This window comes from Manis javanica, chromosome 5, assembly GCF_040802235.1.
Source record: "Manis javanica isolate MJ-LG chromosome 5, MJ_LKY, whole genome shotgun sequence".
Classification (NCBI taxonomy): domain Eukaryota; kingdom Metazoa; phylum Chordata; class Mammalia; order Pholidota; family Manidae; genus Manis; species Manis javanica.
In genome coordinates, this window is record NC_133160.1 from 45097258 (window position 1) to 45124453 (window position 27196).

Below are 27196 nucleotides of genomic sequence, written 5' to 3' on the forward strand. Positions count from 1 at the left end.
AAACCTCCTCCCCCACTTCAAGAGTGTCTTAAAGATTAATCTCTATGACAATGCTAATGCCTGTGAGCCTGATGCAAATAGAACACACTTTTGCTCTTAAAAGGAGTTGTCTAAAACTTTCTCCTAGGTGATCCTCTCGTGTCCTTTGAGTAATATATGTGTGTGTGTGTGTGTGTGTGTGTGTGTGTGTGTGTGTGTGTGTGTGTGAGAGAGACAGTAATAAAGCTAATGTTGACCAATTGGGAATTAAATGATTTATGTATCCCCACCAACAGTTTGGGGTCCACAGGGCAGTGGAGGCAGAGGTGAGGTGAGAAGACAGCCTGGGTTCACAGCCTGACTCCAGACTGTCTAGCTGTGTGGCCTTAGGCAAATTACTGCCTCAGTTTCCCATAACAAAATAGGGATGATTATGTTTGTGGCCTCCCTGCACGGATACGAGGACCAAATAAGGAACATGCAACAAGCACTAGACTGTATCCACTCAGAAGGCTTTAGCCGTGGTGGTTATGGATTCTGAGCAGTCTCTTAGTAGTGTGAAATTTGATCTTTGCATTAAATTAGACCAAATTTACCTCCCTCTTCCCAACTTTGAGTTTTATTTTGTTTTACTCTGTGAAGCAAATTTTTAAAAACTAAATGATGTCTACCACTACAGTGATTCATCATTTGGAAGTTTCTGGATCCACCTACTTCAAGCACCATCTTGCTTCTTTCATGTAAATGGTCAGTTCTATTTGAAGGTTTGTGAGAAAAGAGAGTTGATAGGTTCAAAGGAAATTTCAGCAATTGGGTAAGGCATGAAATAAGGTTAAATTGAACTATAATGAACTTTCACTGAATCATGCTTTACCTCTTTTTTCTGCTTTTACCCCCTTTCTCCTTAGCTCTCACCTGAAGTTCAGTAACCTCACCCTGATTTCAACCTACGGACTCCCTGGAAAAAACCTTCTGGGCTCTGAACAGAGGAAGTTTCTAGCAACTGAGTATGAATTCTATTTGCTTTTTCATTCTGAGGCCTAAATGTCCTAATTTGTATGCCTAAATGTCCTAACTAGTAGGTTTCTGACATGGCAGAGGGCTTTTCTCCTGGAGTTCAGATGTCACATAGGCTATCCTAGTACAAACCTGCTAACAGTGAATGGTAGGGCTGGGCTGCCATTTTGTATTTGTGGGAAGACATCTGCCTTCCTCCAAAGGGCAAGGACAAGCCTGCTGCCCCAGCCACCACCTGCCAGCAGGTTCTGAGTGACACTGTGGGGCAGGGGAGTGTGGTGACTATGTTTGCATCAGGCCAGGCAATGCCCCGAAGCTTGGGAGAGAGAGATGGGACACCTCACTGGGTGGGGGCCTCACACCTACCCTGGCTGTTTGTAATCAGGGGCTCATCAGGCAAAGACTTCGATGCCAGTCGGGGCAAGCTTATTTTGTTCACATCCCAGTAGAATCACTATTTGTCAACATCTGCTCTAGAAAATGCCATTTCATTAAAACACAGCTTCCACTAATTTTAATTTCCTGTAGCAAAACAGATATGAGAATTGTTAGGTTCTCTACCTCTAGGAACAATGTCCCAATTTTTTTAATGAGGAGAAAGGAAATTGCTCTCTCGGGGTGTTCATCTTAGAATCCATGACAAAGAGACCCAGTCTCTTCCCCCCATGAAGAAGATTGCCTCCAAACAGTGAGAAAAACCGCACCTTCCTTGTGAGCTGGACCAGGCTCATTTGGGCCTAATATTTCTTCTATCAGACTATTAACTTTTACTTTTTTGTGAAGGACATGGTTAGGATGCCATCAGAAAAGCATGGGTTTTGGGCCATGTGGATTCAGATTCTGTCCCGGCCACAAAGGAGATTTCATTTCTCTGAGCTATGGTTTTTTTGACAGTGAGAGGTGAATGATAAACTGACCTTGCTGGAGCTTTTTTGTTAATTTTAACAAGAACTAATTTATACTAATTTTAGTCTAACAGCAAGTTCTGACAAAGAGCAGAGGATCAACTCGTGCACATCTCCTTCCTTCATTGTCCTCTTTCTAAATGATGTGATTCCCAGGGAATGTTGGTCTTACTGATAAATATCTCATGAGGACTCTAATTCAGTCAGCTTGATAAAGCTTTGTGACAGCCGCTGTGGAGGTCTGGAGGGGAACAGCTGGTGAGTGATCCTGCATGGGGTCTTCGTGTGGCTGGCTGGAACACCACCCAGTGTCCCTGTCTGTGTCCTTGCCTCTCCACATTCCCAACAGTAGTCAGAGCTATGCTGCAAAAAATGTGAATCAGATCATGTCAACTCCCAAGTGGGCTAGAACAGCATTGTCCAGTATAGTATCTACTAGCCACATGTTGCTATTAAAATTTAAATTAATGACAGTTAAATGAGATTAAAAATCCATCTCCACAATTACATTAGCCATATTTCAAGTGCTTAAATAAACAGTGTCGCTAGTAGCTGCTGTATCAGACAGCACAGCTACAAAACTTTGCTGTCACAGTTCTGGAATGCTGCAACTTAAAATCTATGTCTGATTAGTTCTCTGATCTCCTCTTTTACCATTTTTGCTCTTGTTCTGTCCATTCTAGCCACACCAACCTCCTTGATGTTCTTAAAACAGAACAGACAAGTCCCCACCTCGGGATCTTTGCTTCCCTCTCTTCAAGTCTTTGCTTAAATGTCAGCTTTTCAATGAGACTTACCCTAAAAACCCATTCATTTGCATGCAGTGCTCTGACACACTCCAGCCCTCTGCTCTATTTATTTCTTGCTACTGAAATCATTCTAAATATTATATAATTTGCTTCCTAAAATTATGTTTATTTTTTATATTCTGAATTCTTCATCTATCATGTAAACTCCACAAGGGCAGGAGTTATTTGTCTTTTTGTTCACTAATATGTCCCCAATGTCTGGGACAATGCATGGTACACAGCAGGTGCTCAGTAAATGTCAATTAGATTTAAGTTACCTGCAAGAGTCCTCCTAGTCAGGTTACACACAGTGACTAAATAATGCAGCCAGATGCCTCTGGGTGGTAACTGCATGTTTTCATAATTGTTAGAAACCATAAATTAAAATGTAAACAGGATGTTGCCTTTCAAATGGTCTTCATACCCCGAAGAAGGAAATTATCTCTGGTCATGGAATTTTAAAATAACAAGTGTTTAATATCCATAAATTTAATAATTTAAATTCCCCATTCTAAATATGAATTCTGAACTTTGCCTTAACCAGGGTTTTCATTTATAATTGTTGTTACTATTTTTTGAATAGCCAGACCTTGTCTTCTTTCCCCTGCCCCCTCCAGCATCTGGTGGAGGTGCTAATGGCCTACCTGGGAAACAGCAGAAGAGAAGGCAGTGGGAGGGGAGGAGGAACAGGAAGCAGGCAAAACCCACTAATTGGACGATCAGCCCTGAGTAACTGAAAGCACCTTGTGATGCTCCTTCTAATGGTGTTGCAATATATCACTTTATGAAAACCGCTAAGGAAGGTTCTTACCAGTTCTCAAGAGTTCTGATTCCATGAAGTATAGGTCTCCACTGTACGGACATTTGCTCCCCTGAAATTTGCTTCTAATTTTGTACCTGGAGCTTTGGGCTAATTCTTCTGACCACTAGGTGTGGGGGCACTGTAACTTTGAGCAAGTTAGCCACTCTTCACATATGTTCTCTCCCAGGAATTTCCCCATCCTGCATATCTGCTTTTTTCTCCTCCTTTTACTGTCTCCAGAATGGTCTTTGAAGATAGCCTTTCACATTACTTTCGAGTCAGAGTCAAGGTCACTTGAGCAACATGAAGTTTCATTAATGATTCTCCTTTGGTTCCTTCTCTCCCAGAGAACCCTCCTGGAGGTACTGCTCTTGTCACCCTGTCATGTTAGAATCTTAGTGTTCATTAACTCTGCTTATGAAATACTTTTAGAAGAATGTCACTTATAATCTCCAATGTCTAATTTCACCTATATGAAGGTTAAATTAAAGAAGGTCCAGAATAGATAATAATATCCAGAATGGATAGTAATCACCTACACAGGGATATTTTAAACTGAGAGTCATTCAGTGTAGTAAAAGACCAAAAAAGCAAGCATCCCTCATCATTCAGTGACTCCTAATGTTCCCTGAGAAAGCAGTGTTGCCAAGTGCCAGTTCCCACTGGACACAGCTTCAGATTTTTAACTATGAAATCTGCATTTTGACATTATCAACACTACTGTCCTACTGTCATTAAAAACAACATTGTCTTAGCCTTCCCTTAAATTTCCCCTGAGAACTCTTTCTTTGAGCAAATCCTCATAAGACTAATCCCCATGCACTAACTGTATTTAATTTATCCTCATCTCATCTTGGATGACTGACAGCACTATCCCTATCATGAAGAGACTGTGTAGCAAATAAGAACAATCCTTTGTGGATCTCTTGCAAATGTACAAAATCAACAAAGTTTCCTGTTTTCCCATAAAACTACCAAAATGGCTTTTTGAAAGAGAATCTCATCTCACTATTATTTTCCTGCAACAGGCCAGCCCTGATTTTCTTTTCTTATTAAAAAGAAATTTTCTTGTTTTTAAGTGTTGTTTCATGGAGAAATACAAAGCTGAGAGCTCCCTTCTCTTTCACAGGCCCTATAACGGGGTCTAATATGCATCCATTACTAGAATTCGTTTTGTGTGGTGAGAGCAGACTCATGTGTGGATCAAAAAGAAAATATGTTCTCCCATTACCACTTCAGAATACTGTTTGCCTGTAAGGAGAGTAAACAGGATTATGTATCATTAATATTATTTAGAATAATGCCCTTCACATATGCATCCCACTTAGCAAAGCCGTGTCTCTTATATTCTCGTGTTCTGCCCTTACAATGATCCAGGCATGTAGGCAGGGATAATTATCCCATGTCAGAAGGTGAGGAAATTGAAGTATTGAAAAGGGAAGTAGAGTTCCTAGGACCCAGTCTTGTCTGTGACAAAGCACGGACACAGACCATGGTACCGTGAAGCCTAGATTTAAATGAAACCCTACTGTTCTGCTACCCTATGCTCCGGGTCTTCAGAACAGGATCATTAAAAAGGTCAAGTACACGAGGTCAGAACTTTCTAAAAATTCTGGGAACAGTCTTCATAAAACTCTTAAAATAAACCCAAAGGCACAAGCAACCCACCTTTCTTACATTACAGTAGTGCTCAAACTCAAGTGGAACCCAGAGAGGAAAACCTGTCTGCCCTGGGCCTGTGGTGTACAGAAATGCCAGTTCCCTGTACACCTCCTTTGTCCTGAAGAGTGAATCCTGAAAGTCTCCAGAGATTGCACTTGCTGCAGGCATAATTCCCTAATTGACATCTTCTCTAAAGAAAATGTGTTTTGTTGTTTTGGCATGAATCCATAAACTAATTCTGAGTCATTTATAGAAAAACATTTGCAAATACGAAGGATTCTCAGTATTCAGGCTCTTGACCCCTGCCTTTGGGAATCCTCAGCAGTGTCTCTTCTTCCTTAGTCCCTTTGAATCCATAGTAAATCAATTCAACAGCTAAAGTAAGCTTACACCCACCATGAAATAGAAGCACAAGAAAGAGTGCATATTAATGATTTCTCACACACACACGCGCACACACACACCCTGTTGTGGACTGTCCTATGCCAAGCAGAACAATTTAGCTTTAGTGGAAAGATGTCAGTTGGTGACTAAGTGTCTCGTAACAAAAAGCCTCCTAGTATCTAGCCTCAGTCCTGGTAAACTCACAGCAAGAGCACAGACTCAGCCCACTACGGGACTTGAACCAGCTCACCAGATGTCTAATTAATGCCTGCTGTCAGCTGCTCAAATGTCACTGATGGAGCTTCTCTCTCTGTAGCCACTGTTTTAATGATAAAGATCACGCGTTGATGTCACTGTGCTCCTGGGTCAACGTGGTGGTTGGTAGAATGACTGCCATAGACCGAGCAGCCAAGCATGTTGTGGTTTCCAAAGAAGAAATCGTGCTCTATGACCACCTCATCCTCTGCACGGGGCAGCAGTACCAGGTGAGGCTGTGCATGGAAATCTCGGGGATTAGTGGTTAGTGTATTTACCAAGGCACACATTCTGGGGGTAAAGAGCTCACCTCCTCACCCAGACAGCTGCCTGCTCTGTACTCATAACAGTGCCCTGCAAGGCCTGTTATGACCAGATGTGTGTCCAGAAACTGTGACCAGAACTGTGTCTGAAAACCCTCATGGAAACCCATTCCAAGAAAAACATTCTGCTCAAGGATGAAAATCACAGCAAGTTGGAGAAATGTCATTCTTTAAGCTGTTGTCCGTCTACTGCTTACTGCTCACCAGAGCAGAATCCAGACACAGCCCAGCATGCATTTTTGGTAAATTAATTTATGCTTCAAGAGGCTAACATTTGGCAGTGGTGATGGGTTCACGCAAAGTATTTCAAACATGCACACCTTCTGTCAACCCTTATTTTATTTTGTCTCTCAGTTATAAAACTGGGAAATGTGAATTACTGATTATCCAATGACGATGCTTCCCATTTTGATTAGAATCTTCAGCCACATTTGAGGAAAGCATTGCTGGATAAAACTGAAGCTGCTCCATGTCTTAGGGGAGCAGATTTTAACATTCTCACCTTGCAACACACATTAGTATTTCATGTGGTCACAAAATAAGACATCTCTTTAACGAAAAGTGTTGTGTTATTGTTTACTTGGTAACTCAAAGATGGGGTCCCAATTGCATTTTCTCCAGGAAACTGGATAGGCCCCCAACGTGGGTTTGTTCCTGATGACTATGGAGTAATCACCCCACCCCTGCACTGCCAGGTTTTACCTGCTGCTGGCTTAACTGGTCAATCATGTGAATGGTCATGAATTTGACCAGGGAATGTAGTGTAGGTTTTCCTTAAAGATCCACACCTGGAGGAGGCAGCACAGGATGGGGGATAGGCCAGCTGAACAACTCCACACATCATTTAATGTTCTGGACTCAGCTACACATTGAGATCAGCTGGGGCACTTTTGAAATATACCCATGACTAGGCCCCATCCCCAGAGGCTCTGTTTAATTATTTCAGGTTGGAGCCCAGTCATGAGTATATATTTTTTTTAAGCTCCCAGATGATTCTAAGCTAAGGTGGAGAATCACTGACTGGAACTTTCTTGACCTAGGCTCTCTCATCTGTACCTCAGGGCATAACTTCTCAAACTGTAATGGGTACACACGTCCTCTGTGCCTCTTGTTAAAATGCAGATTCTGAGCAGGGGTGGGAGATGGCTGAGGTATTGCACTTCTAACAAGCTTCAAGGTGAAGCCCCTGCCTCTGGTGAATGGTCCACTCTGAGGACAGAGGCTTGGATAGGCTTCAGAGTAATTTCTTTTCTTCCTTTCTTCCTCCATTCCCTCCTTCCTCCCTTCTTTTGCTTCTACTTCTCTTTTAAAGATATTTAATTCTCGAAGTGTACAAAAGGATTTTGTTTTCTGGTTAAAGGATAAAAATAAACTGGAGGAATATCTTATTTTGAGACTTTCATATTCCTCTTTTTAAAACATTAAACCAGAAGAAAATACCATGCATCCCCTTAGCTTGTGCCCCACTTACCTGTCCCACTGAGCTGCTGCCCGTGCCCACGGACTTTGGAGAATGTGAGTGAAGACTGGCCAGCTGTCCAGAGACTTGGGCATCTGCCCATGTGTGTCCAGCTGCCCCTGCAGCTTTAGTCTGTGGCACATTAAGCTCTTGCCCTTTCTGCAATGGGAAAACAAAATGAAGAAGTGATAAAGGGAGTTCCAATTTAATTTTTCCAGAAGGACATAAAAATTAAAGGTACATAGAGTGATACAGAAAGGCAGCTGAATTCACTGGCAGGGGGTGTGGGTGGCAGAAGTGGGAGGAGGGCTTCCAGTGCTTATTTTTTTATTTCCTTCTCCTTAACTTTTTCATTTTTTGTGATTTAAAAAATTTTGTGATTTAAAAAATTTTGTGATTTAAAATTTTGTGATTTTGTGATTTAAAAAAATGATGATAACAAAGTTTAAACCCAAAGCAAGAAGATAACCTATTATGAAATACAATTTACAAACCTTAACCTCTAAGCAGACCTTTAAGTGGCATATGTCATTCTAAAATATTAATGCAAAAGTTTTAATATCCAAATACACACCAATTCTTATTTTTATCAGAAATTCCATGCACAAGGGAAAATATTAAATGGTGCTGCAGAGATGCACATGAGGAGGGCTGGTTTCTACCCCAAGCCTCCTCAAATGCACTTTGTGGCATTTCTGTTGTTTGTTCTTCAATGATTACCCCCAAGAACTCTACATAATATATTTATAGAAATTTTTGCCTTCATCCATCAACTTCTGACATTATCTATGACCTTTGCATTTTGGAAGATGAAGATTTATCTGGCTCACATTCAGTACCCTCTAAGTCCCTTTCCTACCCTGCCTGTTGATTTGATTATTTTTTATTGGCGGGCACATGTTGGTCCTGCAAATCATGCTGAGACAGCTTACAACTGAGGTCTCATAGCCAGTCTCCATGGCTTGTGGAGAGTTGTACAGAAATGGAGAGATACTTTCCCCACAGCTGAATTTGGGTCATCTCAAAAAGAGGAAGAATAAAAACTTAGCTCAAAGTCAAGTGAATCTGGCATTGACCATGAGAAGATTGTGGCAGGGACTCTCAAAGGGGTCATGCTCACTGGAAGCCAGAAGGCAGTGTCAGAACATCCAACCAGATGAGAAAGTGAGCCAGGAACGTTAGTTATAGTAAGTTTGAGGGGGCTCAGCAGTACAATGTGGTTTCCACAGAGGCTAATTATGTCTTAGATGGGGTAAATAAGAGCCTAGCATCCAGAATGGTGCAGCCCTAAGCAAGAGCCTGCTACAAACAGGTAGAAAAGAGAGTTGTATACATCCCTTTGCCTCTGAGGTAAGACTCAAGAAAGGTGCTCCCCTTGTCATTCAACAACAACGTAGCATAAAGAGACCTCACTGTGTTTGAGGATGATTAAAGGGGAAAATAAGTGCAAGAGGTCAAAGAAGAGTGGCCATCTTAAAACAAGGCTGCAAGTTTTGATGCTTCTCCCATCCAAGATATGAGGTCTACATCTCTTCCCCTTGAATCTGGGAGGCTTATGACCATCTTGATTGCTCCAAGACAAGGGTCATGATGTGGTGTGACTTCTGAGGCTGGGCCAAACACCATGCAGTATCTCCTTGTTTGTGGGAATAGTGGCTCCTGGAGTCCTGAGCTGCATGTAAGAATTCAGATACCCTGTGATCAACCTGCTGGAGATGCCATACATAGCTTCTCCAATTTACAGTTCCAACTGAGCCCAGCTTTACAGCCATCCCTGCCAAGGCACTTGTAAGTGAAGCCATCTTGGACCCTCCACCAGGTGAATGTCATCAATTGACTTCTATTGATAACACATGGAATAAAAGAATTGCCAAGCCAAGCCCTTTCCAAATTTCTGACCCATGAAATCATGAAAAGTAATAAAATGTTGATTGTTTAAACCATTAAATTTTGGTATTAGTTTGTTACACAGCAAAAGACAACTGTAGCAAAAAGATAACTTGGAATAAGGGGACAGGAATTATATCTGAAAAAATCAAAGAACATACTTTTGACAGTATTCCAAAATGCAGGATTTATGCATACACACACACACACACTGCAGGAAACTATCATCCCTGGTACAGTTTGATCGCCCAGGCTCTGAAATGGGAGCTGAAGCCATCCAAAGAGAATAAATAAACTTAGCTGAAGCCACAGGATTAGATGAAATGGGTGATGAGTGAGTAATAAAGGGTTGAAATTAAATCCTCAGCAAGAGACAGAAATACTGCTGTACATTGTTAGTAATGCCAACAATAAAGCACAAAACTCCTCTGAAGAGAAAAGGGAAAAAAGAAAAGGCAAAGGGATACATTTGGTGCAAGAGACAAGGTATGATGGACATGGAGGTGATAAATTGGTCATTAGTTTTACTGAAGAGACCCAAATAAATGGAATAGATACAATAAAGATATGGTAGAAGAAGACTTTCCTTACCTGAAAGTGTATTGTCTTGTTGACATTTCAGGCAAAATAAAAGAAAAGTTTTCCCAACTAGTTACATTCTGATGAAATTTTGGTTCTATAGGAATTATGGGGGAAAAGAATGAACAAACTTCAAAAGAATAACAGCAGATTACCAAACCTGTTCCCAAAATAGAACAAAAATAAGACAGGCATCATTTAACTTTCTACTGTTACATTGCATAAGAAAATGAAACTGGTCACAGAATTTTGAAGAAAATGAGTGATTAAGTACCTTTATTCCCACATAAGTCTCTGTTTGAAGACAACAAAAGCTGTTTATGTGCAGGTCCTCAGAAAAATGACCCTCCATATTCTGAATAACTGATGCAGAGGGGAAAAAGTTAGGATTTCACAATAGTATAAAAGGACAAGTGGCAAGCACCAAACAATTTACAAGATAATATAAACCATTTTTGAAAGTCTGAGAATAAGCACAAATAGAAAATGAATTAGATTTATTTGTCAACAGCCCTGGGAAACAGATTTAGGACAGACTACCAGAAGTGACAGGAACACAGCACTTATTCATCCTAAGAAACAACTTCCTAAGAGTCAGAATTTCCTCCAAGGGCAGATGTCCAGCCCTGGAGACAGTGAGCACACTGTGGGGGGTAGGGGTGGGGGCTCATAGCTGAGTAGAACACTTGATGAGGTTGCAGGGTTGCCATGTACCACACCTGTGTTGACTGGTAATCCTTGGTGGTAACTCTCTGTGGCCCCAGACATTTCACTGGCAACAAGTAGGAAGGAGGAAGGACAAGAGCAAAGTGACTTTTCATGTTGCCCCACCCAAGGACTCTGGCTTCTCTCCTGACCACGTCTTAGGTGGTGAGTTGGGAAATGCAGTGTTTCAGCTAGACATATTTCCTGGAATTCTATTACTAAGAAAGAAAGGGAGAGAGACCAGATAATGGGTAGGCCACCAGTAGCCCCTGGTACTGCAAGTTACTAACTTGCTGAGGGGAATGGGGTGGCCAAGGGGCTCCCACCAGCCAGTGATGCTGGCACTAGAATCCTGAATCACCAATGGAACCGATGAAAAGTCATCTGTTACTCTCCGATCACAGTTTGGTGGCAGAGAACTTCCTAGATTGGATAGCCAGCATTGATGGAGCATCTTCATTAGCATAACCATGCCTTCCTATTAAATTTCCTTTCCTTATGTGATGATGTAATCTGAATTTTTTTTCCCATAGATCCTTTTTGATTTGTTGAGTTCTTCTAACCTCTGTGTGGACAAATTAATGTGCCTTGGGATTTAAAGCCTTAGCTTCAGGTTTGCCTATTCTGTGAAAATGCTATTGTATAAATATGAAAAATACACTATCCTACTAATTTTCCTTTAATATCTCTAATTCTCTAAAGTTTAGAAGTGTGCAAAGACACCACACATTTTAAGTGCACACGAGAATTGCATGAGGTATCAGAATGCGGGTACACTTCAGGATTATAGTAAGCTGATTTTCATTTTGGACCTTATTCTTTTTTAATTCTTAAATTTTAATTCTTTTATTCTTAAAGCCTTGAGCTGCCTTTAAGTCTTGCTTCCCGTGCTGGCTTTATTATCTTCCACATTACCTCCAACTTAAAAATCAAAGGGCAAAGTGGAGGCCCCCTGGGCAAACTCGTGCTACTGTGCTGTTTTACTTGGCTTTACAATGACATTTGATTCTAATTTGAACCAAAATAATAAAAATTCAGTGTCCACACTTAAAAAATCAAGTATCTGGCATATCTTGAGAAATCTGGTGTGGCTACCCTGTACCCATACTTTACCCTGATATCAACTGGATGAACTCTCTGACCAGGGCACGGGCCCTCCATTTGCTGCAGGATCCTTGACACTGAGGGCAAGTGAAGGCATTATCCTTTTCTGTGTCTTCACTGTTGCTTTCCCCATACTTTCCCTTTGCTAACATGTCTGTTTCCACTCATGTCTGTGTCAAACATGAGAGAACACAAATTATACTGGGAGTGCTGGGTGTTGAGAGAGAGAAAGAAGAAAGAGAGAGAAGGGTGAAGAGAGAAAAAGAAGACAGGTAGAGAGAGAAAACAGTTCTCTGACAGTGAGGAATAATCCTATAATTTTCATAAATAAACAGTAGTCTACTTCCCTCATTTTCTTTCCTGACCAGCCCCTCTAAGCACACAGTTTTCTGATATAATTGCTTATGTGCAGATTTTTACCAAAAATAGTCACATCAAATTCAGTTCCATGTGCTCTTCTATGGCCTTGCCACTCCTGCTTGAGGAGGTGGATTCTAGCTTCCCTCCCTTTGGTCCTGGGCAGGCTACTGTGACAACCTCTATGAATAGAATATGTTGGAAAATACATTGCTTGGCTTCCAAATCTAGATTAGAAAAGAGCATGGAGCAATCTGTGCTTGGTCTCTCAGGACACTTGCACTTGGAACCCAGCTGCCCTGTTGTGGGGAAGCCCAAGCCATGTGGAGAGGCTACGTGTGTTCTGGTCAGCAATCCCAGACCCATCCAGCATCAATTGCTAGAAATACAATGACAAATTGTTGTCATTTTTGGATACCTAGAATGTTTTCTGGGGGAAAGAGAAAGGATTGAGATGGTTCATCTCTATGAATCCAGGCCTCAACCAGGTCACTCCCCTGCCTTAAGTCTTCCCAGGTGAGGGCTTTGACATTTAGAACAGAGACAAACTGTCCCCACCTTGCCCTTGTCTGAATTACTGACCTACCATATCTCTAAGCCTAATAAATAATTGTTTTGTACCACTGGGTTTTGGAACAGTTTGTCATACAGCCTTAGCTAACCAGAGCAACTCTTTCTGAGAACTGTCTTTAAGTGGGCATTCCACCTGTTTGTTTGTTTGTTTTTCCCAATTAAAAAAAAAAGTAAAGTTTTATTTTTTTTTCCCAATTAAAATCTGATTGTATCTGGGGACAGAACAAGATATACCTATAGTGGACCTTTCTATGTTTAATTATTTTTATTCATTTATTACTGTGTTAATGCTTCACGTATTACCACTGAAATAAGCCTTTCTCTGTAACATACTTTAGGTCCCATGCCCTACAGGGGCCGACATTAGTCAACATCTGACCAACAGAGAGATCCCAAACAGCAGTAAGCAGCGGTACACTGGTAAAGTTCCTTGCAATCATTTCACTCTCAATGACGAAGAAGATTGCTTTAAGGCCCTGGCGTGGATAAGGAACAAGTCCTTCACCACAGAAGGTAAGGATGTTGGTAACTGCGTCTTTTCAGAATAATGTTTTATTTTTATAATGAGTCTCATTCTTCATTTACTTCCAGTACATAATTAGTGCCTAATTAATTCCAACCAAATCATTCATCTGTCATGCTTTGTTTTCAAGATTAATTTACAACTTGTTGTCATTTTTGGATACCCCGCATGTTTGCTGGGGGAAAGAAAAAGGCTTGAGATAGTTTAATTATCTATAATTATTTTATTACACAAAATGAATATCTGAAGAGCAAAGCATGGCTAAAATCATTAACTAATTAAAGAATAATTTAATAAGCAAACATGTTTAGCAATTATATGGAAAATATGGCTCCTTTTGTGAAGCTGAAAAGACCTAGAAAGAAGAAAAAGGTCTGCATTGGAGGGGCTCTTTCTTCCCTTCAGGGTCCATTGTTCTCTTTTCTGGTGTGGCCTGCACTGTCCTTCTCACAAATGCACATATTCAAATTGCATGCCGCTTTTTCAATCAAAATGAGAGAGGGAAACATTTGTACAAATTCCTCTGCCACTCAGATGCGTTTTCTCAAGCATCTTCCTCCCTCTTGTTTAGATTCGATTGAAACTGTCTGACTTATAAAACAATCAGAACAGGGCCTGGCTACCTATTTGTCCTCAACTGAAACCCAGAAGAGTCAAGTTTTGGAGATGACTTAGCGCAGCCCCTTCATTTTACCTAAAGCTCCGGGATGGTCAATGACTTGGTTGGGTTATATAGGCACCCATGGTGAACTGGGATTCTAACCCAAGACTTCCATTCAATCCAGGGATGTAAATATCACCAAGTGCATCAATATACAAAATGAAATATATTAATTAATTCAACATATTTATTTAACTATATTTAATTATATTAACTAATATTAATATATTAAAATTAAATATAGGTTCTTCTGATTTGGGTGGAAGATTTAGGTATTAATTAACTTGTTAAGTCACTACATTTACTTCATTAAAAATAAATGGATGTCAAGTATATTCAATGCACTTCAGGATTCAATTTGCTAATACTTCATAGACTATCTGCATCTGTATTCATAAGTGAGACTGACCTGTAGTTTTCTCTTTTATGCTTTACTAGCCCAGTTTTGGAATCAAGGGTATGCTAGTCTTACAAAGTGTTTTTAGAAACTTTCTGTATTTTGGGGGGGTCTGAAATACTTTGTGTAATCCAGAAGTTGGACATAAATCACCCATAAAACCAAATGTGTCAACCTTTGGACAGAAGGGGAATATGTAGATATATATACTGGGAACTCAGTTTTAAAACTTGTCAAGTATTTTCATATTTGCTTGAGAACTTGGTATTATTTTCAATTTCATGTCTATATGTGTTTAAACATTTTAGTCATTCCTTAATCACTGCCCAATACCTACAGAGACCTAAGGAATTCTCTAATCTGGGCATCAGTGAAACTTTCACTGTAAAGCACCAAATAATAAATATTTTAGACTTCGCAGGCTATACAGTCTCTGTCCTGACAACTCAGTTCTCCCCTGGAGCAAGAAAGCAGCCAGAGACAATGCGTGGATGAATGGGCAGGGCTGCATTCCAGTAAGACTTTATGAAAATAGGTGAGGAGCCACAGGTTGCCTGCCGAGCCCTGCTTTTATGTATAGAATTTGTGACCAATTATCACTATTTCATCAAGTCTAGAGCTCATAATGTCATGTAAGGTCCCTGAAAGCACAAAAGTCACAGATTCAATACAAAATACACAGTGTATTTTAGGACTGTGCCCAATCCTGTTATAAGGCAGTCTTTTAACTTCAAACTGCTGGCTGTTTTGGGTGTTAAAAGTAAGGGTCACTTGACCAAGAGAAGGACCTTTGAATGTAGCAGTGCAAATTCTTAAGGTTGAATTTTCATGGCTGAGAATTTAGAAATCCCAAAGCAAGAAGCACTGTGCTCTCTTTCAGGTACCTTCTGTCTCATGCTTTTCATTGTCAGATGGTAGAAGAGCTTCAGTGCTATTCTGGTGACTTGACTAGTTGTCAGAAATGGCATTACTTTGGTGCACACTTAAAGGGGAAAGGCTTTTGCAAGATTTAAGAATGTCTCTCAACTGCTGCTGCAAAAAACCCCTCTGAGTGCCTGCTTTTGTCCACTGAACAGCTGGGATAAGAAGTATGTAGAAATTAGTTTCTTGTCTTAAATGTAGGCTATTTTCCCCAGGTCCAATGTTAATGACCCTCCCAGGGTGCCTCCCAGCTAGGTGCTCCAACCCCCCAGATGGCTGTGATTGGGTCACGTGTCTACCCAGGACTCACCCTGAAACCTGGGAAACGTCAGGCATCACTTGGCTGAAGTACAGGGACTTGAGGGGAGAAGCTTGCAGGGGTGGTGGGGGAATTGTTCTTGAAGGGCGGGCAGATGCTGAATGCAGAAGCAATGGATGGCCCCCGGGAGAAGGCCAGGCCTCCGAACTTCTGCCCAGTTGAGGCACGCAGACAGCTCCCCAAGGCACCATCACTGTCCCCCAGCTGCTGTCACGCCTTCCTCTGCCTGCAAAGAAGAAATCGCTGTTCTGTGATGGAATTGGTTGCTTTGCCTGGGCTCGGAGTTAGATGGGTCTGTAGATGTAAATTATCCTTACCGGTTAGAACTGCTCCAGTATCGTGGAGAACAGTTGACGTCAGAGCTCAAATGCAGCTTTCAGCTGCAGACAAAACTGCAGGGTTGGGGGGTTAGGGGGAGGCAGAACCCAGCAACCTAATACATTATAATGCTTATGGCATTAATTGAGACTAATTGAAATTCATCCATTATTACTTCTGTACTTTCCATGAAAATGAAAAGTAGGATGAAAGTAAGGTAAAAAAATAAATAAAATTGTTTTAATGGCACAAAATGAATCAGTTTTCATCTTTAGCTAAATACAACATGTTTAGGAACAGTATAACATTAGGATTCCAGTGCACGAATCACTGAACAATGCTTTTGTTATGTTATATCTAATGCATTCTTCCCTTTTTATTTGTCAAAGCAAAAGGGGACAGGTCAGGCTTGGGTCATAGAAATCTGCTTTGACTTACAAAATAAAAAGACCATTCCCTGGTCTATGCATGGACATGATGAATTTTTAAAGTGAGTGTTTATTTCTTATTTTATTGATATTCTATGCTATGTATTTAAAATTCTTTCATTATCTTGTTATTAGCTAAACTATGCAGATAAAATGCCACTTTGAGTATTTTTTTAGGAATGTGTTACATGTGTATCTGCAGATACGGTGTAGGGATGTGAACACTGTAATGAAATCAGACTTGGCAGGTCTGAGTCCTGCTGAACTGTCTACTTGCTGTGTGGCCTTGGGCTTACTACTTAGCCTCTCTATCCTCAGTTTTCTGGAGAACATATTAAGACTTACCTCTGGGGCCTCTTCTGAGGATAAATGAAGTCATACATAATCATCCTATGTCTCTTTTGAAGTGGAGAAAGGAAATATAATTCTTCAATTAAAATACAGTGGAATATGTATATGGAAACAGTTAATTAAAACACATAAATTATAAAATGCAGTGTGTAATTCTTGTTTTCTCTGGCCTCAAAAATATAACTATGAAGAAAAATTCTATCAGTATCTGCACATAAACCCTGAATTTATTTCATATAATCGAAATATGTGATTTCATGGCCAGACTACCAGATCAGAAATCCTTCCTTTTTCTTCTTTTCAAGTGATGATTTTCTTCCTGGGGAATCCTTCATCTTCAGAGTGTTGAGCATGATGATGAAATGGCAGCAAAGTGTACTTTCTAGGTGTTTAAAGTGCTCAGTTCCAATGAATAAAATGCCTTTTAACACATACTGAAAATAACTTGTTAAAAGTTTGTTCCATTATTCTTTGGGCAAATCTATGTCTAAAGAATCTTTTTAATCTAAAAAATTAAAAAATAACATTTTATTTTTTGAACTGAATAGGGAGATCAACTTAGCATTTCATTTCTATAGAGTGATGTTACCTTTAAATATTATTTACCTCCTCCAGGAACCAGGATAATGAAACTGACATCTTTTCCTTCCTGATTAAGATGAATTGAAGAATTTCCTAAATCTGGAGCATTATGATGGTTAACATTTTGAAGTTGATTACTTATTTAGGTGGTCACAAAGTTGCTAGTGCTTACACCTTTAAAGAGTGTATATCAAAAAACAAAAAGATCACCTTTACATTTATGCCAGCATTTTACATGGCACATCTTAGTGCCTTTGCAATCTGCGGTGGAGAACTGATAGCTCTTCAGGTTGTGATATGAGTCATCACTTTCCTTCTCTGTCTTTCTGGCTGGGCTGTGACACTGCAGCCCTTTCCTCTTGGAAACACCCTTTTTTCTGCAGCCAGGTCGTGAGAGACACAGGCAAGCAGAAGTGGATGACTGCTTGTAAGCAATAAACGGGTTTCTCCCACTTCCTCTCTTTGACTGATTTCAGTTTAAAGGTATTTTGCCCAGGCTGGGAAAATATTCTGCCCCGGAGTTACATCTGTCGGTAGTCAGCAAGACTTCTGAACCTGAAATCTGTCTTCATGGGTGTGACTCTTGGGCAGGCTGCTTCTAGAGATGGTGGGGAGGTGCTCATAACCTCCCCTGTGGATAGTGGGAAGGCCCCAGTGGCTCAGTGGTAGAGGGTGCAGCTTCACCTAGGAGGCCCCTATCTGTGGGGTTTCCAATTGGGAACCCCTAGTGGGGAACTGATCTAGGGTAAAGCACCTCTGGTGGGACCTTCCCCAGAATTGGGAAGGGTGGAGACACCAGAAGCTGTGGAATTAGCCCTCTGTGAGATAGAAGACTGCTTAGAAGCCCTGAGTGGCGGTGTAGCAGCTGGAATTGTGAGATATCTTTTCCTCGAGATAGTAGTGGAAAGGGTTATTGGGGAGAGAGACACAGTTTGGCGTTGCTTAGAGGAGATGGGTGATGACCTATGAGATGCCCTTAAGGAAGAAAGGCAATTACTGAGAAGACAGGTCACACTCCTAGAAGACACATTAGCAGCAAGCAAGGAGGCAGCTGCAAAATCCACGTTGCAGGAGCAGTGGGGGATGAGGAGGAAAGAGTAGTGCCTTCAGCCCCGGAGATGGTAGCGGTTGTCAGGGGAGGATGAGGGGGTGTGGCCGAGGGCTGATCTGTTGCCAAGGCCACTGCCCAAGGCACCAGCCTCTCCTGTATTAAAGGCCTACCTGGTTGTAATTAAGAAAATATAAACACAAAACCACAGGATCCTCAGGGGGAGGAGCAGCACCCTCCCCAGGTTGTAGAGTACTCACTGCTCTGCCCCTATACCCAGAATGAGCTGGTGGACATGAGCATCCAGTTTCAGCAGAAGCCATATGAACCTCTGCCTATATGGCTTTTGTGTTTCTGGGATATGAGGGTGGAAAACATTGTTATGTCGGGGTCTGAAATGGGTAGACTGGCTTCTCTGACAACTCACCCTTCCCTCTGTAAGTGGTTGCAAAGTGCCTGCCACACTTTAGGGAATCAGGTGCTTCTGGATTGGCTGACAGCAGCCATCAGGGAAGTTTGGCATAATTAGGGTGATTCACCATACTTCCCAACTAGCTGGAAAACAGGCAGAGGTCCAGCAGGTGTTACAGGAGCTGGGCATGAAAAATATCATCGATACTATGGACCCCCAGGGCCCCCATGAGTTGTTGTTCGCCGTAGGAATGAGAAATCTGGTGCTCCATACAGCTCCCGCATCTCTCTTTGGGTCCCTAGTGACTACTCTTGTCCCCCACATAGGGCAACCTGTAAGTGAGGCTACTCGTACTTTAGCAGATGTGAGGGAGGTGGAAACAATAAGAGCACGGAAGGAATTAAGGGCTATGTCTGAAAGGAGAGGTGCAAAGGGCCCTGTGAAGGTCTTGAAGACCCAGATGTGGATTGATCTGATAAAGGCTGGGGTAGTGAAAGAAAAACTTGATGGACCTTGTTAGAACTGTGGCACCAATTAAAGCAAGAGCAACAGTTCCAGCTGCTGAGGTCCAAGACATGGAAGCCAGAGGCAAAGCCCCGTGTCTGGCTTGTGTTCCTGCAAGACTTCCTGGGGGACAGTACTCAGGATCTGCCTGGGCCCTCACCCCCTCAGGAAGATTATTCAGTGTCACAGTTTGGGGGGAGAATCAAGGCCCCCAACTTGGGGTACATGGTGGGGACCGGAGGCCACATGTAGAATTAGCAATTCATTGGTCCCCTGTGAATGTACGTGTTCTAGCACTGGTGGACACAGAAGCTGAATGTTCTCTGATTTATGACAGCCCTGAGCATTTTCCTGGGACCCCTGCTGTGATATTTAGCTATGGGAGTAAAGCAATTAGAGTGATGAAAGCCCAAATCCCATGGGGGATAGGGCATTTATCCCCAAAGGAGGATACTGGGTACACTTGTCCCATCCCTGAATATATTTTGAGGTAGATATCCTGCAGGGCCTGTGGTTACAGACCACTGCAGGTGAGTTCAGACTGAGGGTATGTGTGGTGAAGGAAGTACTGAAGGGACATGCTAAGCACTCTCCTGTAGCTCTGCCTGTACCTTGGCAGGTGACAAATACTAAGCAGTATAAATTGCCTGGGGGGCACAAGGTAATAGGAGAAACTCTGCAGGAGTTAGAGAAGGTGGGCATCATAGTCCTTTTAGTTCCCCAATGTGGCTGGCAAAAAAGCCAGACAGCTCCTGGCATATGACCATGGACTACAGGGAATTGAATAAAGTCACACCCTTTGCATGACAGATGTCCCCTCTATAGCAACCCTATGGACACCCTCAGTCATGAACTAGAGATGTATCATTATATTGTGGACCTTGCTAATGCTTTCTTCTCATTGACATAGCACAGGAAAGTCAGGAACAGTTTGCCTTCATGGGGGAAGGCTGGCAGTGGACATTCACTGTCCTTCCACAGGGATACCTCCACAGTCCCACCATTTGTCATGGACTTGTTGCCCAGGACTTGGCCACATGGAAGAAACCATAAATGGTGCAGCTGTATCACTACATTAATAATACCGTGCTCATGTCTGATTCTCTTTCAGAGAATCAGAAAGTGCAGCACCTAGACTGCTGCAACATCAACAAGAGAAAGGATAGGCTGTGAACAGCACCAAGGTTCAGGGACCTGGTTTGTCTGTAAAATTCTTGGGGGTTGTCTGGTCGGATAAAACTAAAATTATTCCTGAAGAAGTCATAGACAAGGTCCAGGCTTGCCCTACCACTACCACTGTGGCAGTATTACAAGAGTTTGGGGGTCTTTTGGGTTAATGGAGAGTGTTTATCCTTCACTTGGCACAAATTCTGAAGCCCTTATACTGGTTGGTAGGAAAGGGCATCAGGTGGGACTGAGATAAAACATATGCAGCTGCTTTAACTGTTGCCAAGCAAGCAGTCAAGGTATACCGGCCTTGAGTGTAATAGACTTATCAAGGCCCTGTGAGCTGATGTTTATGTAACCAAAGATGGTTATGTATGGGGGCTTTGGTAGCAATTTGAATGGACACACCAACCTATTGGATTCTGGTCACAACTATGGGTAGGAGCAGAGGTCCGGTACACCTTGATAGAGAAGCAACTGGCTGCCATGTACCATGCCTTGCTGGCTACAGAGCCCATCACTGGAACAGCTCCGACCAAGGTAATAACCACCTATCGCATTGCAGGGTAAGTGTGAGACTGGACCCAAAGGAGTGGCATGGCACAGACGCCTACACTGGCCAAATGGGATGCATATTTACAGCAGCATAGCACCCTCTCTACTAGCCCCTTAAGTGAAGAATTCCAGTGCTTACTAGGGCAAGTGACATATACCAGTGGAAAGCAGAAAGAACTTGCTTTTGAGCCATTGGTAGCTGAGAGTCCTTATCAGACGGGAAAAGCCCCTATACCTGAAGATGCTTGGTTTACAGATGGCTCCAGTTGTGGACAGCCCCTAAAGTGGAGGACTGTGGCTTTCTATCCTAAGCCTGAGACAATATGGATGGAGGATAGTGAGGGGAAGAGCAGCCAATGGACTGGGCTACAGGCAGTATGGCTCGTGATCACCCAGGAGCCTTCCCCTGTAGTTGTCTGCACTGACAAGCTGAGCCATCTTATCAGGGCTTGACCCTGTGGATACCAACATGGTACCATGTCAACTGGATGGTTGGTCCCTGGCCCCTTTGAGGGCAAGAGTTGTGGCAAGACCTATGGGGCTCTGGTCAGACTAAGACTGTTACCTTATATCATGTGACTGGCCATTTGCCTTTGGCATCCCCAGGGAATGATGAAGCAGACACATTGGCCCAGGTGTGCTGGCTAGAAGGAAAGCCTACCTCTGATATAGCCCAATGGTTACATCAGCATTTGTTGCACGTGGAACAAAAGACAATGTGGGTTGTAGCATGTCAGTGGGGCTTGCTGTTGACCTTTGAAGAAGTCAGCAGAGCCTGGAAGGAATGCCTTGTGTGCTTTAAGAGGGATTTACACTGAGTCCTGTACCAACATGGGACAATAGTAAATGGGCCAGTACCCCTTGTCAGGTGGCAGGTAGACTATATTGGGCCTCTGGCCATATCAGAAGATATCGGTATGCCATGACTTATGTGGACACAGCTACTAGCCTGTTGGTTGCTTTTCCTGCACTTGTGCAGATCAGCAAACCACCAAAAGGGGCCTAGAGTGTATCTTTGCAGCCTATGGCCAGCTGCAGGTGACTTAGAGAGATCAAGACACCCACTTTACTGGACATGCATTACAAGAATGGGTGCAGCAATTAGGAATACAGTGGAAGTTTCATGCTCCGTATAATCCTACCAGGGCAGGCATGATAGAGAATTACAATGGTTTTGTTGAAATCTGGCCCGAAGTTGGACACCAGTAGCCTATGGGGCTGGTCAGTTCACTTATGGACAGTGCTATGGTGTTTGAATGAGAAGCCCCAAAAAGGAGCCTTGAGCCTTGTGGCCATGTTAACACACACTGCTGCCTCTCTTATACAACTGTATGTGCAAACCAAAGAGGACTTACCGAAACCAGGATATAGCCAGCAGAGCAACACCCTGATGCCAGCCCCAACTGCGTTAAACACTGGAGATTCTGTTGAGTGCGTATGGTCCTCTACATTTCAACACATGGACCAGCCATGGCTGGCCCTTCTGGCACCTTGGGGAAAAGGCCTGGAAGCTGCCTCATGTGTATGCCTGGAGTAACAGCAGAGTAGCCTCCAAATATCATGGTGACGTGCCCAAAACATCTGGGAGGTAAGAGCGTCTTATGGGGAAGTTATGTTTTATTTCCATGGCTAGTGCATGTACCTCCCATAGCCCTATATATTGACCCATCTGTAACTCCCACAGGGAGGGGGTGAAAATCTGGTATACTAGACCAGGATGAGATCCCATTCCTGCCACTGTCCTATCACAGGACCACTCTCTTGCATGTATCCTATCTGATGGACAAGATTTGCCTATGCTGGTGTCATTAAAACATGTATCTTTTTGCCCTTAAGGTTATTTTCTTCTACAGTCGCTGTGGCCTGGACACACCCCCTGGCTGCAGCTGCCGTGTGATGATTGCTCTGAACTGCCTACCTGTTCAGCTACTGATCGCCTGTGGAATGGGCGAGCTATGGACAAAATCCACATAGGAGCATAGGACTTTGAATGTAGCTGAATCATCTGGCTTAAGGATTATCATGATTTTATTGCTGTTGCTATTGTATGTTATTAGTCTGGTTACAATGCTCCAGTTTTCTTGCACAGGGGCCATTGTGGAAGATAGGGAATGAGTAGTTTGTGAGGCGAGATTTCTGGAGGTGTGGGCTGTGGGTAAAATTGCAATATTTCCAGAATCTCTTGCCTGGCCTCAGTGTGTCTTCATATCAATAGGTGTTTCTAAGGAGTAGAGAGAAGTAGTCCATTTCCACATCAATAGGTAATTAATTACACAGGGGAGCGAGGGCATATCTGGACCTGAGAGGTTGGAAGGAGCCCCTCTTTTTTCTGCAGCCAGATCCCAAGAGACATGGGAGAGCAGAAGTGGACAGTTGTTTGTAAGCAATAAATGGATTTCTCCCACTTTATTTCTCCCTTTGACTGATTTCAGTTCAAAGATATTTTCCCCCAGGCTGGAGAAAATACTTTCCCCCTGGAGTTACAAGTTGTCTCAAATTGAACAAATTATCAAAATCTTTTTCTACAAATTTTTTTCCTAGGGGGACCTCAAGAACATAAGACTTTGCTTATCCTTTGAAGTATTCCTGTACTTATATTTTTGCTCTTAGTTTATGAAAATGTTATTTGAGTGAAGTTAGTGTTATTGGTAATAGCTCTCAGTGTTACTGTTATTGATGATCATGAGGATAATAACAATAGTAATAGACTGTATATAAAAGTGCCTACCTTTGTGTCTGGAATATAGGAACCGCAAGATAAACATGAATCTGAAAATTCTTTATGAAGTAAAAGTGATAAATGATGTAGAAATAACTCTCATTTGCACAAAGATAATGCAAAGACTAATTAAATTGTCCACTGAGTGGAAACATTTAAAAGGCAAGGGACGGAACTGGCAAAGAGTGATAGACTGACTTTGTTACATCAGATCTTTTTGTATTTGTGGAGGAATGTGATTTGAAATTAAACTTCCAGGAGCACCACCAATAGGATTTTTATATATGTCAGAAAACTACCTGTTTCATCTAGTTTCTTACATGTTCCTTGCAAACAAAAACTGCTGGCAGAAGCAGGAAGCATGAGGCTCTAAATGATAGCATCATAGGCTATGCAGAAATATGGCTCAGGTGCTCAGACAGAATATGCTCTGGATTACTAAAAAGGAAAAATATGGGACAGTGACATCAAAACATTCTTTTATGTGTCTTAGACCTAAACGTCTAAAATTTATAGCACTTTGTTTGGTTTATAGGTATGCATTAGAAGACTTCCCTCTGATAAAAGCTAATGAGCTAAGTACTAGTTTTATTAGCAATTTTGAAGTCTAAAGACATGTTCTTATTTATGTAGTAAACAATTATAATGATATTCTCCTTTATTTTGTAGACAATATGAGAAATACAAGCAGTCATATAACACATGTTTAGATGAAAAACTTTAGACGACATCACATAGCATTTATTTACTATATGCCCAATATGAGTGGACTACTGTTTGTCCTGCACCCCCCATGTGGGACAAGTGTGCTTCCCCCACCCTGACCACGGGCATGGCCATGTGACTTGCTTTGGTGAGTGGAATGTTACTGGATATAGTACAAGAGAGGCTTAAAAAGTGAGCAGTTGTGCTTGCCCTCCTGTGTCCCACATTTCTCCATAGAACATGCCTCAGGTGTCTTGTACCAAAGAGGAGGAAGGACATGTGGTGCAGGCCTGACCCCAGCCACAACTTGGAGCCAAGTCAGCTGACTTCAGCCAGCCCACTGCTGACCTATGACAGGTTTACTGTTGTTTGGCATTGAGTTTTGGACTGGTTTATTACGTAGCATTATTGTGACAATAACTATTACAATAACCAAAGTCTCATATTTGAGGGGAGGTGGATTTTATTTCAAATGAAACTTAAAGATAGGCAAAACTATTCTATCTATAAATAAACATATAATTTAAATATTAGAGATTTTCATAATATATTATCTTTTGAATGGAAAGGATCATCCTCTTTAGCTGCCTACCTACAATCTGTGGGTGACCTTTGCTATATGGTACAGCTTTCCAAACTCCAACCACATGGCATTGCCCGGGCTTCCACAAGCCTATAATGAAAAGTCTGATCTCACATAAAAGTTACTAAAAGCTAACATGAAGGAGACTGGAAAAATACTAAACTCTGAGTTGTGTGGGACCTAAACATTTAAATTGGTTTCACTGAAAATCAGTAATTGTTTTGACATGCATATTTTAAAAAGGCAGAAGATCTTAAACCTTTGACAGTTTTAGGTTCAAGTTTTGGCCTTCCTGGCAGGCTGACTCCTTGTTGTGCCAGACAGCTAGGATTCATGTTTTGCATCAGGTGGAAGCCTCAATAATTTTTTTTTTTTTTTTTCTTCTAAAAACTGTATCTGATAAGAATATTTTTTTTTTTTATTTATTCTTTTTTTTTTTTTTTTTTGAGAGGGCATCTCTCATATTTATTGATCAAATGGTTGTTAACAACAATAAAATTCAGTATAGGGGGGTCAATGCTCAATGTACAATCATTAATCCATCTCAAGCCTAATTCTCGTCAGTCTCCAATCTTCTGAAGCATAACGAACAAGTTCTTACATGGTGAACGAATTCTTACAGAGTGAATAAATTCTTACATGGTGAACAGTACAAGGGCAGTCATCACAGAAACTTTCGGTTTTGATCATGCAATATGACCTATAAGCCATCAGGTCAAATATGAATATTCATTTGATTTTTGTACTTGATTTATATGTTGATCCCACATTTCTCCTATTATTATTATTATTTTTATTTTTAATAAAATGCTGAAGTGGTAGGTAGATGCAAGATAAAGGTAGAAAACATAGTTTAGTGCTGTAAGAAGGCAAATGTAGATGATCAGATGATCAGGTGTGTGCCTATGGACTAAGTATTAATCCAGGCTAGACAAGGGCAGCAAGACATCCACGGATGCAGAAGATTTCTCTCAAAGCAGGGGGGGTGAGGTTCTGAGCCTCACCTCTGTTGATCCCCAAATTCTCACCTGATGGCCCCCCTGCGACTGTGCCTGTCTTAGGTTGTTCCTCCCTTGAGGAATCTTACCCGTCTCTGGCTAACCAGTCATCTTCCGGGGCCATACAGGGAAATGTAAAGTTGGTAAGTGAGAGAGAAGCCATATTGTTTGCAAAGGTTAGCTTTTTACTTCTTTGCAGATTTATGCCCTGTGGCTTCTATGCCCAGCACTTGTCTCGAGGTATCTTTACCACCTGGAGGAATTATGATACTCGGTAAATTCGATATGAGGCACGAATTCTATTTAAAGTTTGTAATTAGGAAGGAAGAAGAAAAGCTATAGATGTAGCATATGAAGGAAACTTGGGAGGATTGATTATTTCTTTGACATATCTTCTTGTATAGTACCTTAAGTATGTATAGGTTTTAAACTACTAACTAATTTGCACACACATATTGACATAATAGGAATACGGTGACATAAACAAAGCAAATCTATAATTACCAGCCATCTCCAGTGAAGCCAAGAAAACCATTTAGGCACCCTAGGCATTTGTGAAAATTTATCTATGATATGATGGATATTTTCCAACTGTACTTGAACCATCAGACAAATTAAAGCAGCCCATTTCTGGGATCTGTTCACATCCCATATGTTCTTTTAACCATAGATAGTCTATAGTCATGAGATTTTGGGGTGCTACAACTTGCACCCCTCCCAACTCCTGGTTGAGTTCCAACAGTACAGATCCAGTCAAATTCGTTGTCTCACTGTATGCACATGCCAGCCTAGACATCTCCCTCCTCCTTCTTATGGCAAGTCCAGGAGATGGTGGGCAGGATGCAGCCACAACTGCAGCATCGTCCGGATCCCTGTGGAGGCTTTTTGATGATCATCCCCCGACACGAGTCCTCCAGAGAGTGCTGATGCCGGAAGCTCCTCCTCATATCATATCTTAGTTCATTTTCTGGGTATCCAAGCTAGGCCTTGATCTTCTGCGTAGAAACAAACAGACCCTTTGCCCACACTTTGACATGCCCTCTATACCACTGTGCAGAACTCATTGGAGGTCAGCACACAGTAACTGCTTTTTTTTTTTTTTTTTAATTAAGAGAAAGGAATATTATCAGAAAAGAGTACCTCCATAGCTGATCATCTGACACCCTTTAAGTGATCAACATTAAGGATATTTAAAGCATGTGTTGATCTTTGATTTACCAATAGTT

The 27196-nt window shown here is 41.8% G+C and overlaps 1 protein-coding gene across 7 annotated transcripts in view; it reads left to right on the top strand.

The window, feature by feature from the left end:
* Positions 1 to 27196, top strand: part of CFAP61 (cilia and flagella associated protein 61) — a 422179-nt gene that overhangs the window by 286008 nt on the left and 108975 nt on the right. For all 7 annotated transcript variants that reach the window (XM_073236976.1, XM_073236977.1, XM_037022518.2 and 4 more), the window contains 3 exons: positions 888 to 986; positions 5854 to 6022; positions 13118 to 13292. In XM_073236976.1, coding sequence (XP_073093077.1) covers positions 888 to 986; positions 5854 to 6022; positions 13118 to 13292 — 443 coding nt within the window. The remainder of the gene's footprint in view (positions 1 to 887; positions 987 to 5853; positions 6023 to 13117; positions 13293 to 27196) is intronic.